Source organism: Alligator sinensis, unplaced genomic scaffold, assembly GCF_000455745.1.
Source record: "Alligator sinensis unplaced genomic scaffold, ASM45574v1 scaffold969_1, whole genome shotgun sequence".
Taxonomy (NCBI): Eukaryota; Metazoa; Chordata; order Crocodylia; family Alligatoridae; genus Alligator; species Alligator sinensis.
Window position 1 is genome coordinate 493,748 of NW_005842739.1, and position 18,877 is coordinate 512,624.

The 18,877-nt window shown below is 40.3% G+C and overlaps 1 protein-coding gene across 1 annotated transcript; it reads right to left on the reverse strand.

Annotated features, from left to right (window-relative positions):
- Positions 1 to 3,566: 3,566 nt before the first annotated feature.
- On the reverse strand, positions 3,567 to 18,871 carry CUNH6orf62 (chromosome unknown C6orf62 homolog). Its single transcript, XM_006034426.3, has 5 exons — positions 17,115 to 18,871; positions 14,655 to 14,831; positions 13,747 to 13,869; positions 10,299 to 10,433; positions 3,567 to 5,996 (listed from the first exon to the last, which is right to left on the reverse strand). The coding sequence occupies exons 1-5, from the start codon at positions 17,241 to 17,243 to the stop codon at positions 5,871 to 5,873; spliced, it is 690 nt and encodes a 229-aa protein (XP_006034488.1). The 5' UTR covers positions 17,244 to 18,871; the 3' UTR covers positions 3,567 to 5,870.
- Between the last annotated feature and the right edge of the window lie 6 nt (positions 18,872 to 18,877).

The following is an 18,877-nucleotide window of genomic DNA, read 5'->3' on the forward strand; positions in this document are numbered from 1 at the left end:
GGCAGCAGGGAGGTCAAGCAGCTTGGCCCCTGCTTGTGCCTTCCCCTTTGCTGCCCGTCTGCTCCCTGCAGCCTGTTCTGCATCAGCAGGCTGTGTCCCCATTCTAGTCTGAGGCACTGAGCATAGCCCCAGTCCAGCCCCATAGAAGCCATATGGGCTGCACATCACTGCTATGGAGGCCATGCTCAGCACCCCAGGCTGCAGCATGGATGGAGCCTGCCAACTTGGACCAAAGATAAGGGTAGGGAAACAGAGGCAGTGCACATGACTGGGAGAAGTAACTGCAGGGGAAATTTGTCTTGTTCCCCCACTGCACAATGGGGAAAGCGGTGGCAGAGGAGGAATAAAGCAGCAGTTCCCATTGCACTTTGACCCTAGCTGCCTCCCCACTCCCACCACTACCTTCACAGCTGCGTCCTGGCCAGATAGGGGCCATACTCTAGGCCAGAGCCAGAACCATGATCCAGTAGGCAGTGGCAGAGGAGGGAAGAAGGGCAGCAGCTGCAGCTGACTCAGAGCCCAAGTTAGGGCTCAAGTTGGAACTGCAGCAGCTGCCTGCCACCCCTCTGAGGCACTGTGCTCAAAGCAGGGGATTGCTCCTGACCCTCTTCCTTTCTATAAATCCTTTTTCCTCCTCCAGAATTGGGTTGAGGTAAACTACAGTGCTTATGGCAACCACCTCCATAGAACAGAGATATGACACCACACTGACCTTGGGTTCACAACCTTAGCTGCCCTAAAGGGTTCTTCTATATATTCCTAGCTCCGAACTCCAGTCAGAAGAATGACCAGCTGAGGCTACTGCAAAATGGCATAATAGTGGGAGGATGCTCTTCTCTTTGACTAAAAACTTGGTGCTTGCAGTTGTCATTACAAATGCCAGTTAGAATGTGGTTGTGCTCCTCTAGCAGCAAGTCAGGTAGCCATAGTCAAGACTGACAGAGCAGCAGTTACTTTGAGAATGAGGGGGTTACATGCCCACAAGGATGTTGGCACCACTCCCCTTCTGAACAGTAGAAGGTATAGGGGGTATAGAATTAGCAGTGTTATTATACCTGTTATTACATGTTAATGAGAGACACAAAGAAAACCATAACCTAGTGTTGCCTTATTATTTTGCAAGTAGGCCACTCTATTGAAGCTGAGAATGCAAGGGTTTCCCCCTTGCCCCACAAAGGTTCTCTTTAAAAATGCAAAACTGGATAAGAGAGACATGGGCTTTAGTCAAGCTTGTTGAAATACAGGTTTCCCTTGCCAACTGCTGGGGTTAGGTTCCTGAAAGTTCCCGTGGTTAGCAAGACAAAAAGCTTATGGGAAAAATGGCAGGTGATGGGCTGATACGCGGCCATGGAAATTACTCAGAACTGTATACCATGGTAGCCAAAAGGGTATATAAAGTATTAAGCATAGATACTCAAAACCGTGGTTGGCAAAACCATGGTTTGCAAGGGAAACCTGTATAGTATTTCTGAAATGCACTTCAGGCTCTTCATCACTATTACTGCCAACTGTCTCCTCTGCTATTAAGTCTTCTTCATGGCCATGCACTGGCTTCTGAGCTTGAATTTCCCCTCAAAATGGCAGCAGCCATAGTCTTTACATTTCAATGGAGCCTCCTCAACAATACTCCCGCACCTTATGAAAGAGCTAAGTTGCCAGAAAGAGACAATGAGAAGACTACTGAAACAAAAGCAGTCTAAAGTGTTGCTTACTCCAGGCTGGAAAGTTTGCTAAGAAAACCCTTGTCACTGCCAAGGTGAGGAGCAGCATCTTTCCCCAAATGCCTGGCTCAACTTAAGATACAGAAATATCTAGCTGGATTGGAAGTTAATTTCCACATTAGTTAACTTCCATGCCCGTACATTTATCTATTCTTCCATCAACTCTTAACTTGCAGAACAAATGCACTCTTCCACCAACAAAAAAGGTTAGTAAAGGACCAAACAGTAATAAAACATTGAGAGTGCAGACCCTTACTTCAGTCCTCTTGTGTATGTACATTACATGCTGTCTAACATGCCTTCTAAAGGATCTTTAAGGGGCAAATTAAGGCAGTTGAATGCAAATGACCCTCTGGGCTGTTCATTGGTGGGATGCACATCTAAAGTATATACCTCTAATATTTGAGTTGAACTGGGAGTAGCTGGATAAAACACACTGAACCAGCAGATTACAAGTGCACCATCAAACCATTTTGACAGACAAGCACACACAGGTACAGAACATTCTTTGAGGCAATGTTATACATAAATACTTGAATGTGCCATATGAGAAAGTTAAGTCTATATGGTTTGGATCATAATTAAGCATTGCAAAAGGCACAGAATTGTTAATGCTAATCATAAATATCACTAGGACTCACGTTTCCTGGTTTTCAGTCCAGAACACCACCAACAGTTTGATAGCCATTGGCTTGCAAGTAGTCCAAGCTGGCCTGCCCTGAAGAGTTTAGTCAGCTTAGCTGCTTTGGAGTAAAACAGATTTGAGAACATACCTGGTATAACTGGAACCTTAGTAAAAAAGTATTTAAATATATTAACTGGGCAAGTGCCAAATCTAGAGGGACTTACAGGGACATCAGAATTACTTGTCCCCAGGACTGAACTCCACTTCTGTTCCTAATCTGGACCACAATAGTGCCAATCTTCCTCCCCCGCCTTTTCAGCGGTGCGGGGTGGGATTTAAATCCAGAAAATTTAAAACTGGTAAAACTGACTACCATCCCCAACCCGGTTCTCTTTTCTGCTCAAATACAAGACCAATCGGGTGGCAGAAATTAGCTGCTTGCACTAGCATTTTCCTACGTAGAGTTTGGCAACAGTATGAATAAGTGAAAACAGGCTTAAAACTGAACTCATATAACCTACATGTGTCATTACTGTTTAACCTACAGTATTGTTTGCCAAGACAATTTACAATTGTGGGGGAAGGGAAATTTGCTGGACAACTGTGGCAAAACTAAGTAGCAGTGTCAGTCTAGGTGGGTTAAAACCTAGTTCACACTTCAAACTCATGGCTTCAGTCCCTTTTCATTGGCCAACCCTTATATAAACCCTTCCACCTATTTTGTCTTTATTTTTGGCAGTTCTCTTGCCTGAAAAGAGTCCAGCGCTGCTGTAAAACAGAAGCTATGCAACTGAATGCAGGTTTGGCATTATGAAGCTTAAGAGGAACACCAACAATGATGCAGCACAGTAGTTGTTAGATGAGCATCCTTTTCTAACAAGTCTCCCTTCCCTACTCTGATCTCCATGCGTGGTCAATTTTCTGGACTAGGCAAAAATGGTCCTGTGACTCTCAACCTACTCCAAACTACCCAAGATCCACACATCTCTGCCACCAAAACCTCCAATGTACAGGATAGATAGTGAGAGTGATATTTAAAAAAAAAAAAAAAAAAAAAAAGTGAAATATTGGAGAGTTTTACTTCCACCCTTACGAGGGCAACCACATACACGTTTACAGCTGTCAAAGGCTAATAGCCAAAAGGATCGACCTTCTGAACTCTATTTTGGCATTTATGCACCACAGCTGCAGTGAGAAATTAAAGTAACACTGTCATAATATAGCTTCACAAGCTTTAATTTAAGATGAAGTCTAGCCTTTAGACATGCAAAGAAAGCCAGCCAGGTATGTCTGAACTGATGCAATACATGGCCTTTAATTGCATTATGACATGAATTGTTCCCATTCACCTCTGTAGATAAAGAAGAGATGATGCCTCCTATTCATGGTGCTGTGAAGACTTAAGTTTCCTGGCTCCATAACAATGGCTCCCTTCACTTTTCCTGGAAGTCAGAAGGGCTGCTATGGCACTCATGCCCTGGCTCTCAAAGCCTGTTTCCCTTCAATAGGTGTGCAGAACAGAGTGCACTTTAGAATAATAATACCTGCTGGGGATGGGAACAGGTTCAGAAGTACAGTGCTGTCGCTGTTAATGTAGTTCCTTGCTCTTTAAATCTTCAGCCTCCAATGTAAATGCACAGAACAGCAGCAGTATGATTAAGTATTGATTACTTTCCCTAATACAAAGATATTAAATCAAGATAGAAGAATATTGCCACTTTTCCAGTGAAACTTCTATAATGCCCACACAAACACATCTTCATTTTTCTTTTGTGACAGTGTACAGTTTAGGGGAAAGGGGAAGGTCAAAATCTCTCTCCAAGTGACTTGCTTTCTCAGCGTTCAAAATCTCAGCAGAGAAAGCAACCGCCTGAAAAGTCAAAGAAAAGTGAGAGACAGTGACACACTGACTTCCAGCCTACAAGAAACCATGAATAGCCTGGGATTAGGCTGCATAATTCATGCTATTGAAACCTGATTGTTTCAAGCAATATCCTGAAAATGGAAAGGAAATCTGATCAAGTTATATTTTAGAATTTGCTATTCCTCATCTTACAGGCCAAAAAAAAATTATTTTTTTTTAAATTGCCTTACTGCAAACTAGAGGTTTGATCCTGTAAACACTACCAGCAGGAACACTGATGTCCAAGTATTCCCAAAAACTAGCATGAAGTGCAACTGACAGTGTTGTATATTATTTTAATTGCCAATTTGATTTCATATTGTCATAATCATATCAGCAATGTTAAGAATATCTCTTTGCCACTCATTTTCACATTCAGATTGCTTTTACAAGGCTAGAGTATCTGTTATGGGCGATACTGTCAAAAGATAACAGGAGCCATGTAATAAATTCAACTCATGGGCTTTGCGTAAAGTAACATTTTTGTTCACCTAATTTATTTAAATTTCCAATTTTTCCAATTCCAAACAAAAGCTAAATACAAATTTGAAACAGGTAAGCACTAGTTTTATCCAAAGGGAGCAGGTTTATATAGATTTACTCCAGTAAGGTACTCAACCCTTAAGCAAAGCCTTCGTCATCAAAACTATACAGTAGTCTTCCTTATTTCATTGCACAATCTTAATGTTCTGTCAGAACCAACTTTTGACACTCCAAACACTATTTTACAGTTCACTGCTTTATAATGTCTATTCCAAAAAAAACCTCAAGGGGTTTTCCATAAGAAATGTTTTAGAAACCAGTATTTCCTGCACAGTTCACCAGCAAGTTTACAAGTCTCAACTCTCAGGAAAAAATAATCTTCTACCAACATTGTTTCTGCAGCTATATTTTTACTTCAATTTTAGCTGCTTTAGTTACTTCAGACTCCAGGTCTGCCTCATAATCTGTATAAATGTATCCAACTCTCATACAGTTATACAGCAACTTGGGGAAAGAGATCCAAAAATGAAAGTGCCAGTAAACTTAAACATGGCCCAGCAAAATAAAAAGGCAAGAAATGCCTACATTAAATGAGATGCTTTTTTCCTTAAGATTTCTTTCCCGTGTTTACTTTTCTATTGTTAATAGCCACTTTTCTGTTCATTTAAATGAATCTGATAGTGCTGTTTAATACCATCATTAACAGCAAAGCTAAGGCTTTATACCTGTTACATTCACTTCTCACCCTTTCAATACTGATGACTAACATTATAGATGTTAGGGGGAAAACGACCAGCACGAATGGGAATACCACCACAAATGATCACCTTGTGCTTTCAGATACATTTGTTTCAGTGTACAACAGTCCCTTCATTTCACATTTAGTAAGATGCTGATGCAATGCAGAAGTGTGCAGAGCATCCTCTCTTTCATAAGGTCCATGCAGAAAACATTTTAAAAAAAATTAAAGTTCTGAGATACAAATGAAAAAAAAAATCCAGAATGACCACGTTTCACAATGTATAGTGTTCTGAACATGAGTCCATTTTCTTCTACATTCTGAAAGAATAAAAGTGGTGAGGAAAGTAAGAATTCACTGCTGCTTTCTGTGATCTTCCCCATTTTGCTGGCCAGTACCCTACTCTGGCATATAAGGACGGAGGTGCTCCTCTATGGTACCAACCGCCCAGTGGGTGAGCTGTTCCTGTGGCAGGTACAGGCAGATGCTGCATAACTTGAAGATTGTAGCTTTGTTTTTTGGAGTCTGGAAATGGAAATACATATAAAAAGTTAAGTATGTAGTTTTTTTCCCACCCTACCCCAGACACAGTTACACCAAAAAAACCTTGAATATAGTGTAAATTCTACACGTTTCAGCTCCTTCTGTATACATGTCAGTGTGCCTGATCAAAACTGGGCAACGTCAACCTAAAAAGTTTTTAGAACTCTGGGTTGCAACACCAGGATAAAATAAGTAGCACAGGCCTTGGCAAAACAAATGGAATTTGGTAACTTCTTTCCACAATTTAATATTATCTGTACAACAATGGAAGGATTTATACAATGTATTTTGTAAACAAAACAAGTCACACACTTCTATATACAAAAAACAAACAATGAAGCCATCTCAGGTTCAAATTTCAGCTCTCGTAGGATATGCAAGATATTGCCTACTAGCCTACAGAAGGGAGAAGCAGCACTGTTTCCTGCTTCAAGATCAGATCAGAGTTCTAGCACTAAAGGACACTGATGTTTGACCAGTTTTTCCAAAAGAAACTTCAATGGCCATGGGGAGTGCATGCATGGTGATCGATTCATAGACTCACTTCTTCAGTCAGGGTGTCCAGACTGTGGAATAACCTCCCTCCGGAGGTGGTACAATCAATTACCTGCCCTGGAAATCTTTAAGAGGAGACTAGACATTCACCTTGCTAGGGTCACCTGACTCCCCATTGTCTTTCCTGCTTGGTACAGGGGGCTGGACCTGATGATCTTCCGAGGTCCCTTTCAGCCTTACAATCTATGAATCATGGCCCAAGTCATTTGGCCCTTTGAGACAGTCAGGCTAGAATTCTACTGGGGTAATTAGAACCTACTTCTCCATTTCCTCTGATCACACTTAGTGGATACTACAGCATCACACATACTATTTATGCATTATACTATTCTCTATACCAGGAAGCCTGCATTTGCCTCAAGTTTAGCAGAAGCATAGCTTATTTAAGCAACACAGTGTTCATTTAAGCACCTATTCAGGTGTACGAGAAGCTGGTGAAAAAGAATAGGTATATAGGAAGACTTCTGCAGTCTCTCTGGATGTGGGGCAAGGAAATAAACCCAAAAAGATCAAGAGCATTTAGGTCAGAAACAAAAGAGTTTTGTTTTTGTGGGGTTTTTTGTTTGTTTGTTTTTGGGGACAGCCTGTTTGTTTTTAAGTACATACATTTAGAAAAGTAAGTCATGCCTGAATAAATAAGGGTCACACAACTTGAATTACAAATCTTTGGACCCTGAACTGGCAGACATACTTCACAGGAATAACTGCAGTAGCCGAATGAGGCCTTAACTTACAACTATCCATTATCTTCAAAATCTTATTTGCTTTGGTCTTTGCACAAAATCATTACATTTTTAAACATGTTAATTTCAATGAACAGGATGTGAATGTTGATACTGATTTTAAAAAGTTTCATGCCATTTCTGCTGCAAGAGGGGAACAGTATTTTTAGAGACTACAAGACACCAAAATGAACACAGCTTTCCAGAACACTAATAGTTAGTATTCTGATGCCCCTGAACACATGGCAAATCTATTTTTCTCCACTGCTGCTTTAACCAAATCTAAAGCAGCATGAAAGAGCATTAAGAGTAAAGAGATTTAGCAAGCAAAATAGTATACCATGCAAGCAGCAAGGCTCAGAACAATCCCTGAATTTTGTGGCACAATCCACCAAAAAAATTACAATAGATGTTACTGTTATGTAAGTCCCAACTTAAAAGGTTTGTTTTACAGTGCTCCAAGCAAGTATTCTGATGAGTCAGTGACTGCAGTAAGATGTTTTACATACTATGTAGCTTAAATGCAGAAGAACCTGAAAAGCTAAAGGGAAGTGAATGTTAACTGCCTCTTTCCTCCTCTGAAATTCTCTAATCAGAGGTTTGGTGAGGAAAAACAAAAAACACTGAACGAGCTTCTCTACTCTAAGACTGGCTGGAAGTGGAAGCAATCCCAATTCAGCTACTGAACGTATACTTGCCCTGGAAATCATTCCTCATGGAACAAAGTAAAGTGTTTTTTTTTCTTTTTGTTGTCATGTAAAATTTACAAAAGCTCTGATATCTGTTTTCAGAAAGGTTATAAAAAATTACTGAGGTCAAGGCTATTGCCTAATGAAGGCATCAACTCTGACCACCACTATTTGTGGTAGGTTACGCTTCTAAAGCAATTCAAAGCTGTAACAGAACAGCAAAACAAATCAAGCTGCAACTACATGCCGTTAGGACTATGCAATCAGGTGGACCTGCAGAACTTGGGACCTTAGCAGCAGAAGATTTGGGCCGTTAAAAAAAGTTTCTGCATGACATATGACCATAGTACTCTCACTCTCTTTGGCATGTTTACTAGAATAAGCAAAAGTCAAAGAAATGGACCTAGGATTTAGAGTAGAATGTAGTGAAGCTTGTGATGGTCCTCAGTTCCTGTTGAAGTTTCTTCTAGACTTGAGACTAATGTCTGGAAAAACATTATCTAAGCATATGAAGTTTGCTCTCACTCCCAGGGGAATGCTCCAGCATAACAAAGGGAAAAATTTACCAAACTGCAGTCCTCATTTCTGAGTTTTAGTCTAATCGTTTACATACCCAAGGCCAGTGGTTCCCAAACCTGTTCAGGGCACAACTGCATTTTGGTAATTTCAGCTGACTCCATGCAGTGGTGACTGCAGGCACACAGTTAAAAAAGCTACTCTACCCACAAGTAACAGGGGCAGGAACTTAACCTTACCTCAACTGTACTATTAACTGCTCATGTGCTCTCATACCTCACAAAGGCAGTGAAACTGAATAAAATAGAGCTAAGACTGTCCTAAGCTTTCACTTACCGTAAGTGTCAGTTACCTCTCAAACGAAGTGCCAGTCCCCACCCCACTGTCAAGTGCCAGCATATAAAACAGCTGCAGGTTCAGGGGAATCTGGGATTTCCTGGGGCTCATGACCCTACTCATAACCATCATCCCTAGGTAAAAAACTGCTGCCTCAGTCTGAGCACCTTGAAGATGTTTTTGACAGTTATCATTTAAGCTACTCCCCTTGTCAAATGGGGATTTTTTGTAGCTCTTTAGAGACAGTGCAAAGGTCTCCACTGTCTTATTCATTTGTGACTAGAAGAGCGGGTATTTAACAACCATTTCTTATACCCATAATCACTCACCCTTTCACACTACCCCTATTCTTGAAAGTGAAAGCCTCAAAAAGCCTTTCAATTGTTTTAAGAATGTGTTGTTTCAATTTGCTTTCATAAATTTCTTACTAGTAAAGACAAGCCACCTCTTTTTTAGTTTTCTAAAATAAGATTGTATTAAGTCTGTTTTAGATTCTCCCCTTCCCACTACTGTCTCAGTAATGCAAGAGCATGGAATCAATCTTATATAGCAGCATATCATATTTTCTCATATGTAACAAGCCCCAAATAAAATATGCACCATCTGTTTAGAAGACAATGCAGAAAAAAAAAGATTTTTCCAGGGTCATGGCTGACTGCGACACACTAATTCCGCCTGGGAACACAGAGGCCAGGAAGCGTGACGTTCCAAGACAGTCTGGTGAGGCAGCAGGAACTTCCTGGTGGGGCAGACAGTCTCTTGGGATGCCACACACTTATGTTTCCAAGAGGACCTACTCTTTCACAGAAGTTAAGACTCAGATCCCTGCAAGGGCAGTAGCAAGACTTAGTTCTTTACTGTAACTAGCACTTTATATAAGTACTGGTAAATAAAGTAATATTTCTACATTGTAAACCTCATGAAAGTACTACCAACAGCTCAATTTCTGCTTCGGGCACAATCTAGTGCTCAGCCAAAAGCTATGGGCACGACACTGTTAACATAGGACTTTGCACCTTTAGTTTGCTGAGTAGACAGAAACTGCAGTCATCTTGGTAACTGCATGGCATGCAGTGTCTCTAGGAAAGAAAACTGCTTCCTCACTTAATACCTGCGCCCAAATTTTGGGGGAGGAAAGGTGCATAATGTATGAGAGAAAATAAGGTACTTTTTTGCCTCATAGTCTGTTTTCAGACCCTAGAATTCTGTAAATGGCACTTGTCTGTTTTGAAACTGCTTAACTGCAAACATGAACAAAATCTTTTTTTCTTTTTTTCACACAAATTAAATATTTACAACAGAATGAATAATTTGGTTGGGGACAATTCTACAGTATTTCTATGACTTTTCAAAGGCTATGTGTTTTCTTATGAGCAAAACCTAAAAATTCCACCCCCTTAAAGAAAAAAAAACCAAATACACACACACAGATATGCTTTGAAAAAATTAAAAGAAAACAAATTTACCTGCAAGTGCTGTCTGTCAATGAAGAGAAACACTGACTGGTTAGGGTTGTTGATAACAATTCCAGTCTTGTCCTTTCGGCTCAGAACATGCAGAAACTGTTTTTCATAGTCACCATGGTGAAATTCAAACTTGGCCTGTGCAGGAATGAAATAAGTGCTTATAAACAAATCACATCAAATTATTAGTTTTGGTGCTTATCCAAATAAACCAAGACCACCACAACCCAGATTTCTCAGAGATTTCCTGAGCTGCAATAAATCAAACAAAAAACAAAAAATACAAGCCACACAACTATCAATCTCACTTCCATCCACAAAGTTATAAACAGATGATCTGACCAGCAATCATGTTATTCATCTGCTGGACACAGACATGGGCAACAGAAGACATACAGGAACCATTTTCTGGGTTCATACATGAACCCAGTTTCTCTCCTGCCCAGGCAGGGGGTCGGACCTGAAGATCTACAAGGTCCCTTCCGACCCTACTTCTATGATATGATTCATTTGCTCTAATATAACACTAAATAAAAACTGAATTTCTATTGCTACTACCTTGACTAAAGTTTGTTGTACAAAACAGAAAGGACATTAGATTTTCTCATAAGCAAACAAGAAAAATGTAGGCTAGATAAAACTACTATACGGTGGTTAACCAAGCAAAGGGCAATTATTAACAGATCCACATCAGAATGACAGGAGGTTGAGTGGAGTCCCACAAAGGTCTGTCCTGGGCCTGGTGCTGTTCAATGTGTTTATTAATGGTTTAGATGCTGGCATGGAAAGCTCCATGAGCAAGTTTGCAGACAACACAAAACTAGGAAGATTGTGAACATGTTAGAGGATGCAAGCACAATTCAGAAGTATCCTGACAAAATGGAAAGTTGGGTTAGAACTAACAGGATGAAATTCAATTAAGAGTGCTACATCTTGGGAAGAATAATCAAAAACACAAATTTTAAATGGAGGGCACCTGGCTAAATAGCAGCTCTGTGGAAAAGGACTTGGGAGTCTTAGTAGTCTACAAAACTCAATGAGTCTGCAGTGTGATGCAGTCGCACACAAGGCCAGTGCCTTGTTGGTCTGCATCAACACAAGCATTACATGCAAGACATGGGGGGTGACAGTGATCGTTTAACTTGCCACTGGTAGGACCTCATCTGCAGTACTGTGTGCAGGTCTGGGCTCCACATTTTAAAAGGACACGGAGAAGTTAGAGAGGGTCCAGAGGTAGGCAATAAGGATGATCAAGGGCTTGGAAGGCAAGTCATATGAGGATAGCCTAAAGGAGCAAGTCATGTTCAGCTTGTATAAAAGGAGCTTAAGGGGGGATATGATAGTAGTATTAAAATACTTGAAGGGCTGCCATAAAGAAGAGGGAAAACACCTTTTCTGTCTTGCTGCAGAGAAGAGGATGCAAACCAGTGGCCTGAAGTGGCAGCAAAGTAAATTTAGATTGGATATCCAGAAAAATAAAACGAAAAATTCCTCATGAAATATATTCAGCATTTTACCAACAACAGAACTGGGGGAAAAAAAGCAATTCTATCCAAGTGCAAGTGTCTGCCTGCAAATGACTTAAAGGGTTAAAAAAGTTAACACATGGGAGCACCTTGAACTGCAACTTCTTAGTAAAACATAAATAAGACACTACTGAGCATTTTCCTCTGCAGTCCATACTCAGTTAATGCATCATCTTAAAAGTGACTGCATCATTTAGCAGAACTCTAAAAATGTATCATGTTTTCTTCAGTAGAAAAGCATCCACAATTTATACCACCATTTACCAAGTATACAGGTAATTAGATTTTGGTAGGAAAGAATAATTTAAGAAACACTCACTGCATTGAGTCAAAAGCTCAATGCAATTTGTCCGTTTGCCATTCACTAAGGAGCACCAATCATGCTCAAAAACAACTAAAATGAAAGCTGGCTCCTTTAGTCAAGTAGAGTTGCAAGTAGTAGTGACATCAGACAGTGAATTTCTTGGCCAATTTATAGTTTTACAATCTATCTTTCCTTTTGTTTCCCACAAAGCAGCAAGAGTGAAACACACTAACAGGGGAAAATAATGCTGACTACACACAGAGTTAGAAAATATACAAGTTCACAAACTAAAAGAACTTCCCACCCTTTCACTTTGATATTATCATCATCAACTGCAACAGCAGCACATTAAAAAATTCAGACAAGCAGTTACCACTTAGTAAACCTAACCCTAACAGAAAATGTATTGCGAACTGACAGAACATTTTTATGCATCACCTTGTACCCAAGCCCTTGTAAAAATATTACTACTACTACATGTAAAGGAAACACAGTATGTAAAATAATTTAGAGATTGGAATAAAAAAAAAAACCTGCCAGAGCTGCATGTGCAAAAATCTACTTTAACATGCCTGCAAACCATTAATTTCAGGCAAAAATGCAAATTCTAGACATGATTTAAATGCATCTCAAAGTCAAACTCTCTTCTATACAGGACAGTAACTCCAATTATCAGAATTTTCATGACTTTGTCTTGTCATTTAGGTGCCTTGGTTATACTAAACAGCCACAACTAGCTCCAGCTTCTCCAGTTACTAATTTAAGCACCTGTCCTTTGTGAAGACCTTTCAGATAGTTTGCAGATACTGACACTGAACCAAGCAATGGAATGAAGCAAAGGCTAGCATTCAACATTTAAGCTGCTTTGTAAAATAAGTAGCTTACATGTCTCTAGTATTCACAGAGTAGCCATCACTGGTATTTCTGCACCAATTGATTAATTGTAAAAACAAATACACCTCCACAAACAGTGTGTGAATATTATGCTCACTGGTTCTTCTCTGTAGTCAAATTAATTTGTTGTAAGAGCCTGATCCAACATCAATGACAGCTTTGGCACTGACTTCACTGAACACAAAGATCCCAAAAGGTCAGTTTGACAAAGATTGAACAAAAACAATGTTCTTCAATTCCCTACGGTGGTCTGGAATTTCTTACATGTTTTTTAGCTGTTTTATCTGTTGCTTTAAGATTAGTATAAATATGGTGCAAAATAAAAGGAACTCTATATACACTGCTATGACTTTAGCCTGGTGCACAGATTCTCAAATCAGGGCGCCAGGTGATCTTTTTAAGCCTACCTCAGGGTGACATGCAATATTAGCACTGTTAAATGTGCAAATACCTTCACGTGATTCACAAGATAAACCCAAGAAATTTCAAAGAGGAATCCAGCATCAAAAACATACTGACTTATAGTCTTTCCATGTTCTGTGCAACAAAATTGTTCTAGTTTTCCCTAGTCAAAACACAAGTGAAAGCTTGGAGTTGCCATCTTCCACAGGCTGCCTAAAGTCTACCAAGGTTGAGAACCGCTGGTCCAGTAAATTAGTTGGCACAGCATAGCAAGAATTTAAAACTTGTGATCTGAAATTAATTGTTTTAAAACCTAGAAAAATACCTGAACAGGCCTAAAGGGCTCATCAGATCCCTTCCACCGAGAAAACAGGAGACAGACTATTTTCTCAATATCATTACGAGGCCAAAGAATGAAGTCCATCTCCTGGGTACAGCCAATCACATCCTGCAAGAAAAAAAAAAATTGCACACTGGTTACCTGTGACTGTCACAGCAGATCTGTAGAAGAGTGAATCTACAACCAACTTATGTAGGTGCAAATTAAAAAGCAGAACAAAATAAAACAAAGTTACAGACACAGTTTGTTACTGTCTCCAAATTCTTCCTTTCCCACAAGCTTGTTTCATCCATCTATTCAGATTTTGTGTTTTATTTTGCAAGCTCTTTGGGCCAAGGCCTCGGGACACTGATTTGTTTATAAATCCTAGAAAAACCCCAAACCAACTACTGCAATACATTATTTTATATTGCTATATACATTCTAGTTTCAAGGAAGCAGAGTATCAAAATTGTGTCTTTACATGAAAAGACAAGTAATGCTGCAGCAAGTTTTGTGATGGGTAATATTTGTGTACTCTGGAGAGGTCAAGATTTGAAGATGCACTTCTGAAAATACGTAATTTGTCTCAATCAAATACAAGCAGAAACTTTTCATACTTACACAGATAGCTAGATGTAATTCATACATAAAGGGCTGGAAGGGACCTTGCAAAATCATCAGGTCCAGCCCCCCTGCACTAGGCAGGATTCTAGGGCAAGCATGTAAATCATGTTTCAGCTTGGTTACAATTCAGTTCAGCTACAATTTTAGATCCAGACTAAAATTCTGAATGCTAATCTAACAGAAGACTCGGGGACATAGAAATGTAGAACTGGGACACAGATTTGCAATACAATGTATACATGTTCAAAATCCAACCCCAAACTAGAAAGTATAAACAATAACTTTACCCTGCGCATGGATTGGTAGCGGGGTGCATGAAGCTGTACTACATCTTTTTGCAGAAGCTCTATGGAACTTTCCAAAGAATAGCTGGAATCCCGCACACCTTTCAGGATATTTTCTTCGTAATTATTGGTCATGACTGGTATCACTTCAGACACTTCAAAAAGCGCTGACTTTTTCTTCTAAAATGAAATAAAAGAAAAGTAGAAATGTTAATGGTCCACCCTTTTTCTTGGCAGATAAGAATTATCTACTGAACTTTGTACATTTTCCCCCTTAGTACTAGTGTCCTCATGTAAATTAGGCACTATATTACTGATTTATGACTTAATATCATAACTTAAGAGTTACACTATTATATGCAGAGCTCTTAAGAGAGCAAGTCAAAGAGCACTAAAAACTTGTTTAAAATAGCTTTATTTTGGATAGCTTCTTCATATTTACAAACTTAGGCTCCAAACCTAAAAAAACTTCAAATGAAGAGCATGAATAAACATTGGCAAGACTGGAGTTCAACTGTCTTCTTAAAGGAATAACTTTCAGCCTTACCAACAGTACTGGACGCAGATTTCTGTCGGTGAACCAAGCCAGTAAGACGCATTTTTTGTATTTAATGGTTTCAGATTCCATTAAATGGAATTCTATGCTCCAACCTCCCCCAATCGGTGAAAATGGAGGCAGATCTAATCCAAGAATAATTTTAGCAACCATAAATCATCAGTGTGTAGAGTGTAGAAGTGGTTTCACAGTTGAATTCTGCACTATTTCATCATCAACAGTTGGTTAGCACTGTTTCAATATTTCCTGTACATGGAACAACTACTCTTAAACAGCAAAAGCAGTTTGCCACTACAGCCACCTGTAAACAAATTTATTTAAAACTTACTTTCTTTCAAGAATTACATTAGAGATGAAACAAATTCTACTGAATCTAGGACAAGACCATTAGGCCCTCATACATAAGTAACGGACAAACATTTTTTTCGTTGGCCAGACTATTTTAGATCCAAAGTAAGCACTTAGGTCCTAGTACATAGGTACTAGATCAACTCGCATCCAGTGTCATCTTGGACTTAAAACAAACCATTGTAATTTCTAAAATACACATTTGCGGGACTTTGCCACATACAGCCAGAAAGTTGCACCTGTTTGCAAACATTTCAACACTGTATTGATTAGGAAGCACCAATTACTATCACTGCTTAAAATGTTAGTTATTTTAGACTTGTGACGTATGCTTTTACCTAGCTAACAAGCAGGGCAACATCATGGAGAAAAGTATAAACTTCACCCACTAAATAAATATAAGATTCTCTGCCCGTGACAGTCACTAGAAACTAGAACATCCCCAGTATCACACAAGAGTGGTGCTCTTACCAACTTGTTAGTTTATGCTCTGCCCAACTGAACGAAGTACAAACTTTTCTTCAGTTAATGAAACTTTAGTTCTGTAACATCTAGTACTACAGTCCTTAGTTCTCCAGTTGCCCACAAAAACAGACTCAAATATTAATAAAAAGTCCACCCCCAAAACTATTTTAGAAAGTTAAGGTCTTTAGAATTCCACAGCCCTTCCTTGTACCACACATACTTTCAGCCTCAAAAAGCTGGTAAGTTTAACTTTACTGCCTCCCCCTTACATGAGATCTTCCTAAAAACTCTACATTTAATAAAATATCCCACTGCTATTCACCTTCCACCTTTCTACAGACAAAGTAATTTTATCAGCTGCTCAGTGCATCCACTACTTCTAGTAAAACAACTATGCGTCACCTTGGCCAAAACATCATTCCTACAAACTTGAGGTTAGAGTAGATACAAACGTATGTACTGGTGAGGTATCCCAGGACAGACTTTAAATAAGGTCTGTTGGCTCAGTGGGAGACTTCTGTACTGTGATAGACCCTGCATGTTAATATTGAAGAGTTCTACCCACTACAGCCAAGTAAAGACTTGTTTGTAAAAATTATGATGATAGTTGCAGATGTTGATGTGTTTGCAGTTTCCAGATGCACTCTGAGGGAGGAGTTAAAACTGTCCGAATGCCTTCTGCTTTAACCTGATGAACATAATTTTAGTAGCTGCTGCAGCCAGTCCTCTCTCTCTCTTGCTCAAATTGACCCTTTCAGATGGTCAGGTTGCAGCTCAGACTTCATGAACAGTCTTTAAAGAATCTTAATTCCTTCTCCCATTGGAAAGCCATCTAAAAGGGATGTTTGAACTATTACAAGACTGTAAGCACATAAGAAATGAAAGACTGAAGTCACTATAAAAGAAAAAAGCACCAGATAGAGACACACAACACAATTAGCTGAAAGACTGACTAAATGGTAGGAAATAAACTGAATTTAAAGTTTTTCATATTAGGTAGCAAGGTTTTTTGTACATTGTTAATCATGTTTTACAGAAAAAGAGCTAAGTTACATGAAACAGACAGCAGAGAGGATTTGAAAATGGAAAGTTACCTTGTCTTTGAATACAAAGGCAATATACATCTTGAAGTCAAACTGGTCAGCTAGAGATTCTTTTTTCTTTCTAAGCTGAGCACGAAGTCTGTTCAGAGCTTGTTTCTTCCGGGAGTTTGGGTCCCCCATTTTTGTAAGGTGGTACTAAAGCCTTTGGAAACTGTCACTAAGCTATGGGCACTTTTTCATAAGACTCAAGTACAACAGAAACAAGTCATTTTATTCCTGCTAATACAATTGAATAGATAAAACGCGAATGTAACCCAAAAAACGCACCTCAGGCAATATTTTATGAGACTGTCATATTAAAGGGGTCAAGAAACAAAATAAGTCGCTGTCCAACCATGGTTGGACAAGGAGAGATTCAGCAAAAAGTACCAAGAAAAAAAAAGCTAACAATTTTTAAGATACATTGGTGTGAAGAGTTTAACTGCAGGAATAAGTGGGTGAGAACAGGGATGGGGGGGAAGTGATCACAATTTACGTGTACAACAAAAAGCAACTGGCACAAGCCCAATCCATGTGGGGATTATTTCTGCCCTTACAAAACAAGGAAAAAAACAAAAAAAAACAAAAAGAAAAAAAAAAAAGAAACTGAAATTACAAATTGCGCTTTACCCCAGCCAGATTCATGACTCTGCTGATTATTATTCTCAGGTTTCCACTATTGCTAGGTTGCCTGTCTCTGTCCCTCTTTTTTTTTTTTTTTTCCTTCTTTAACCTTTAAAATTATTACACTTGGTGGAGAGCAGAGAAAAGGGTGCAGAGGAGGAGTGCACATCCTGGGAGGTACAAGATTTCCCTGCCAACAACAGAATCGTCAACTACAGACAACGTGGTGCTGATTTGCAGGGGAGCAAAGAGGAAAAACAATGGAGTCATTTCTAACTTGATCCTGCTCATCATCAGGCACATCATCGCCCTGAGGCTGCCACTGCTGAGAAGGGGGATCATGATGGCCACAGATGAAGGGTGGGTGGGGGGTGAAGGGACGGGACTCTCTCCCCTGGAGATTCGAGCCCTATGCAAGCCCCCAGTCCTGGCTGCCCACCACAGTGAGAGCTCTACATCCCCCAAAACCTGACGGGCTCCTTCGGAAACTGAACCCCTGCCCCGGGATCCTCCTCTCTCTGCCGCCCGAGCCCGGTTTAGCTAGGACCGTGCATGGCTGACTTCTGGCCTCTCCTCCCGCAACTGGGCAGGCTGCCCGAGGCAGCGAGACACCCGCTGGGTGCGGCAGGGGCGCAGCCCTCTCACTTCATGGTGACTCTAAATCAGGAACAAACAAACAGGGGGTAAAAAAATCTGTGGGGGGGGGGGGGGGGAGAAGGGAAGATGGAAATAAAACACTGAGGGAGCCCGGGGAAGGGCAGATTTCTGTGCCAAAAGGAACAAACAAACAGGGAAGGGCGGGGAAAAAAACCTGGGGGAGATGGAAGTGAAACACCGGGCGCAAACCCCCGTGCCAAAACAATCCTATTTTTTTCTCCCGCAAGGAAAAATATTGGGTTGTTTTTTTGAATTCCCCTTGGCAAAAAGAAAAGGAAACAAACCAAGCTGCAATCACTTCCCCTCACACCTCACTCCCCAAACCCGCGGAAAGGTGGTGTCGGCTTCGCCCCACGCATCCCCCCCGCGCCGGGTGTCACGCGGGGTCGAAGCCCCGGCCCGAGACCCGCGGCGAGGCAGGAAGAAAAGAAAGAGGGGAGGGGAGGGGAAAACCCCCGGCCACGCGTGTCCCCCGCGGGGCCGGGCGCTGCGGG

Coding starts and splice junctions, on each gene's coding strand:
- CUNH6orf62 (XM_006034426.3), bottom strand. CDS start 17,243: ATGGGGGACCCAAACTCCCGGAAGAAACAAGCTCTGAACAGACTTCGT. Junction 14,832..17,114: donor CCTTTGTATTCAAAGACAAG/GTAACTTTCCAT, acceptor ATTTCATTTTAG/AAGAAAAAGTCAGCGCTTTT. Junction 13,870..14,654: donor GCTACCAATCCATGCGCAGG/GTAAAGTTATTG, acceptor TTTTTCTTGCAG/GATGTGATTGGCTGTACCCA.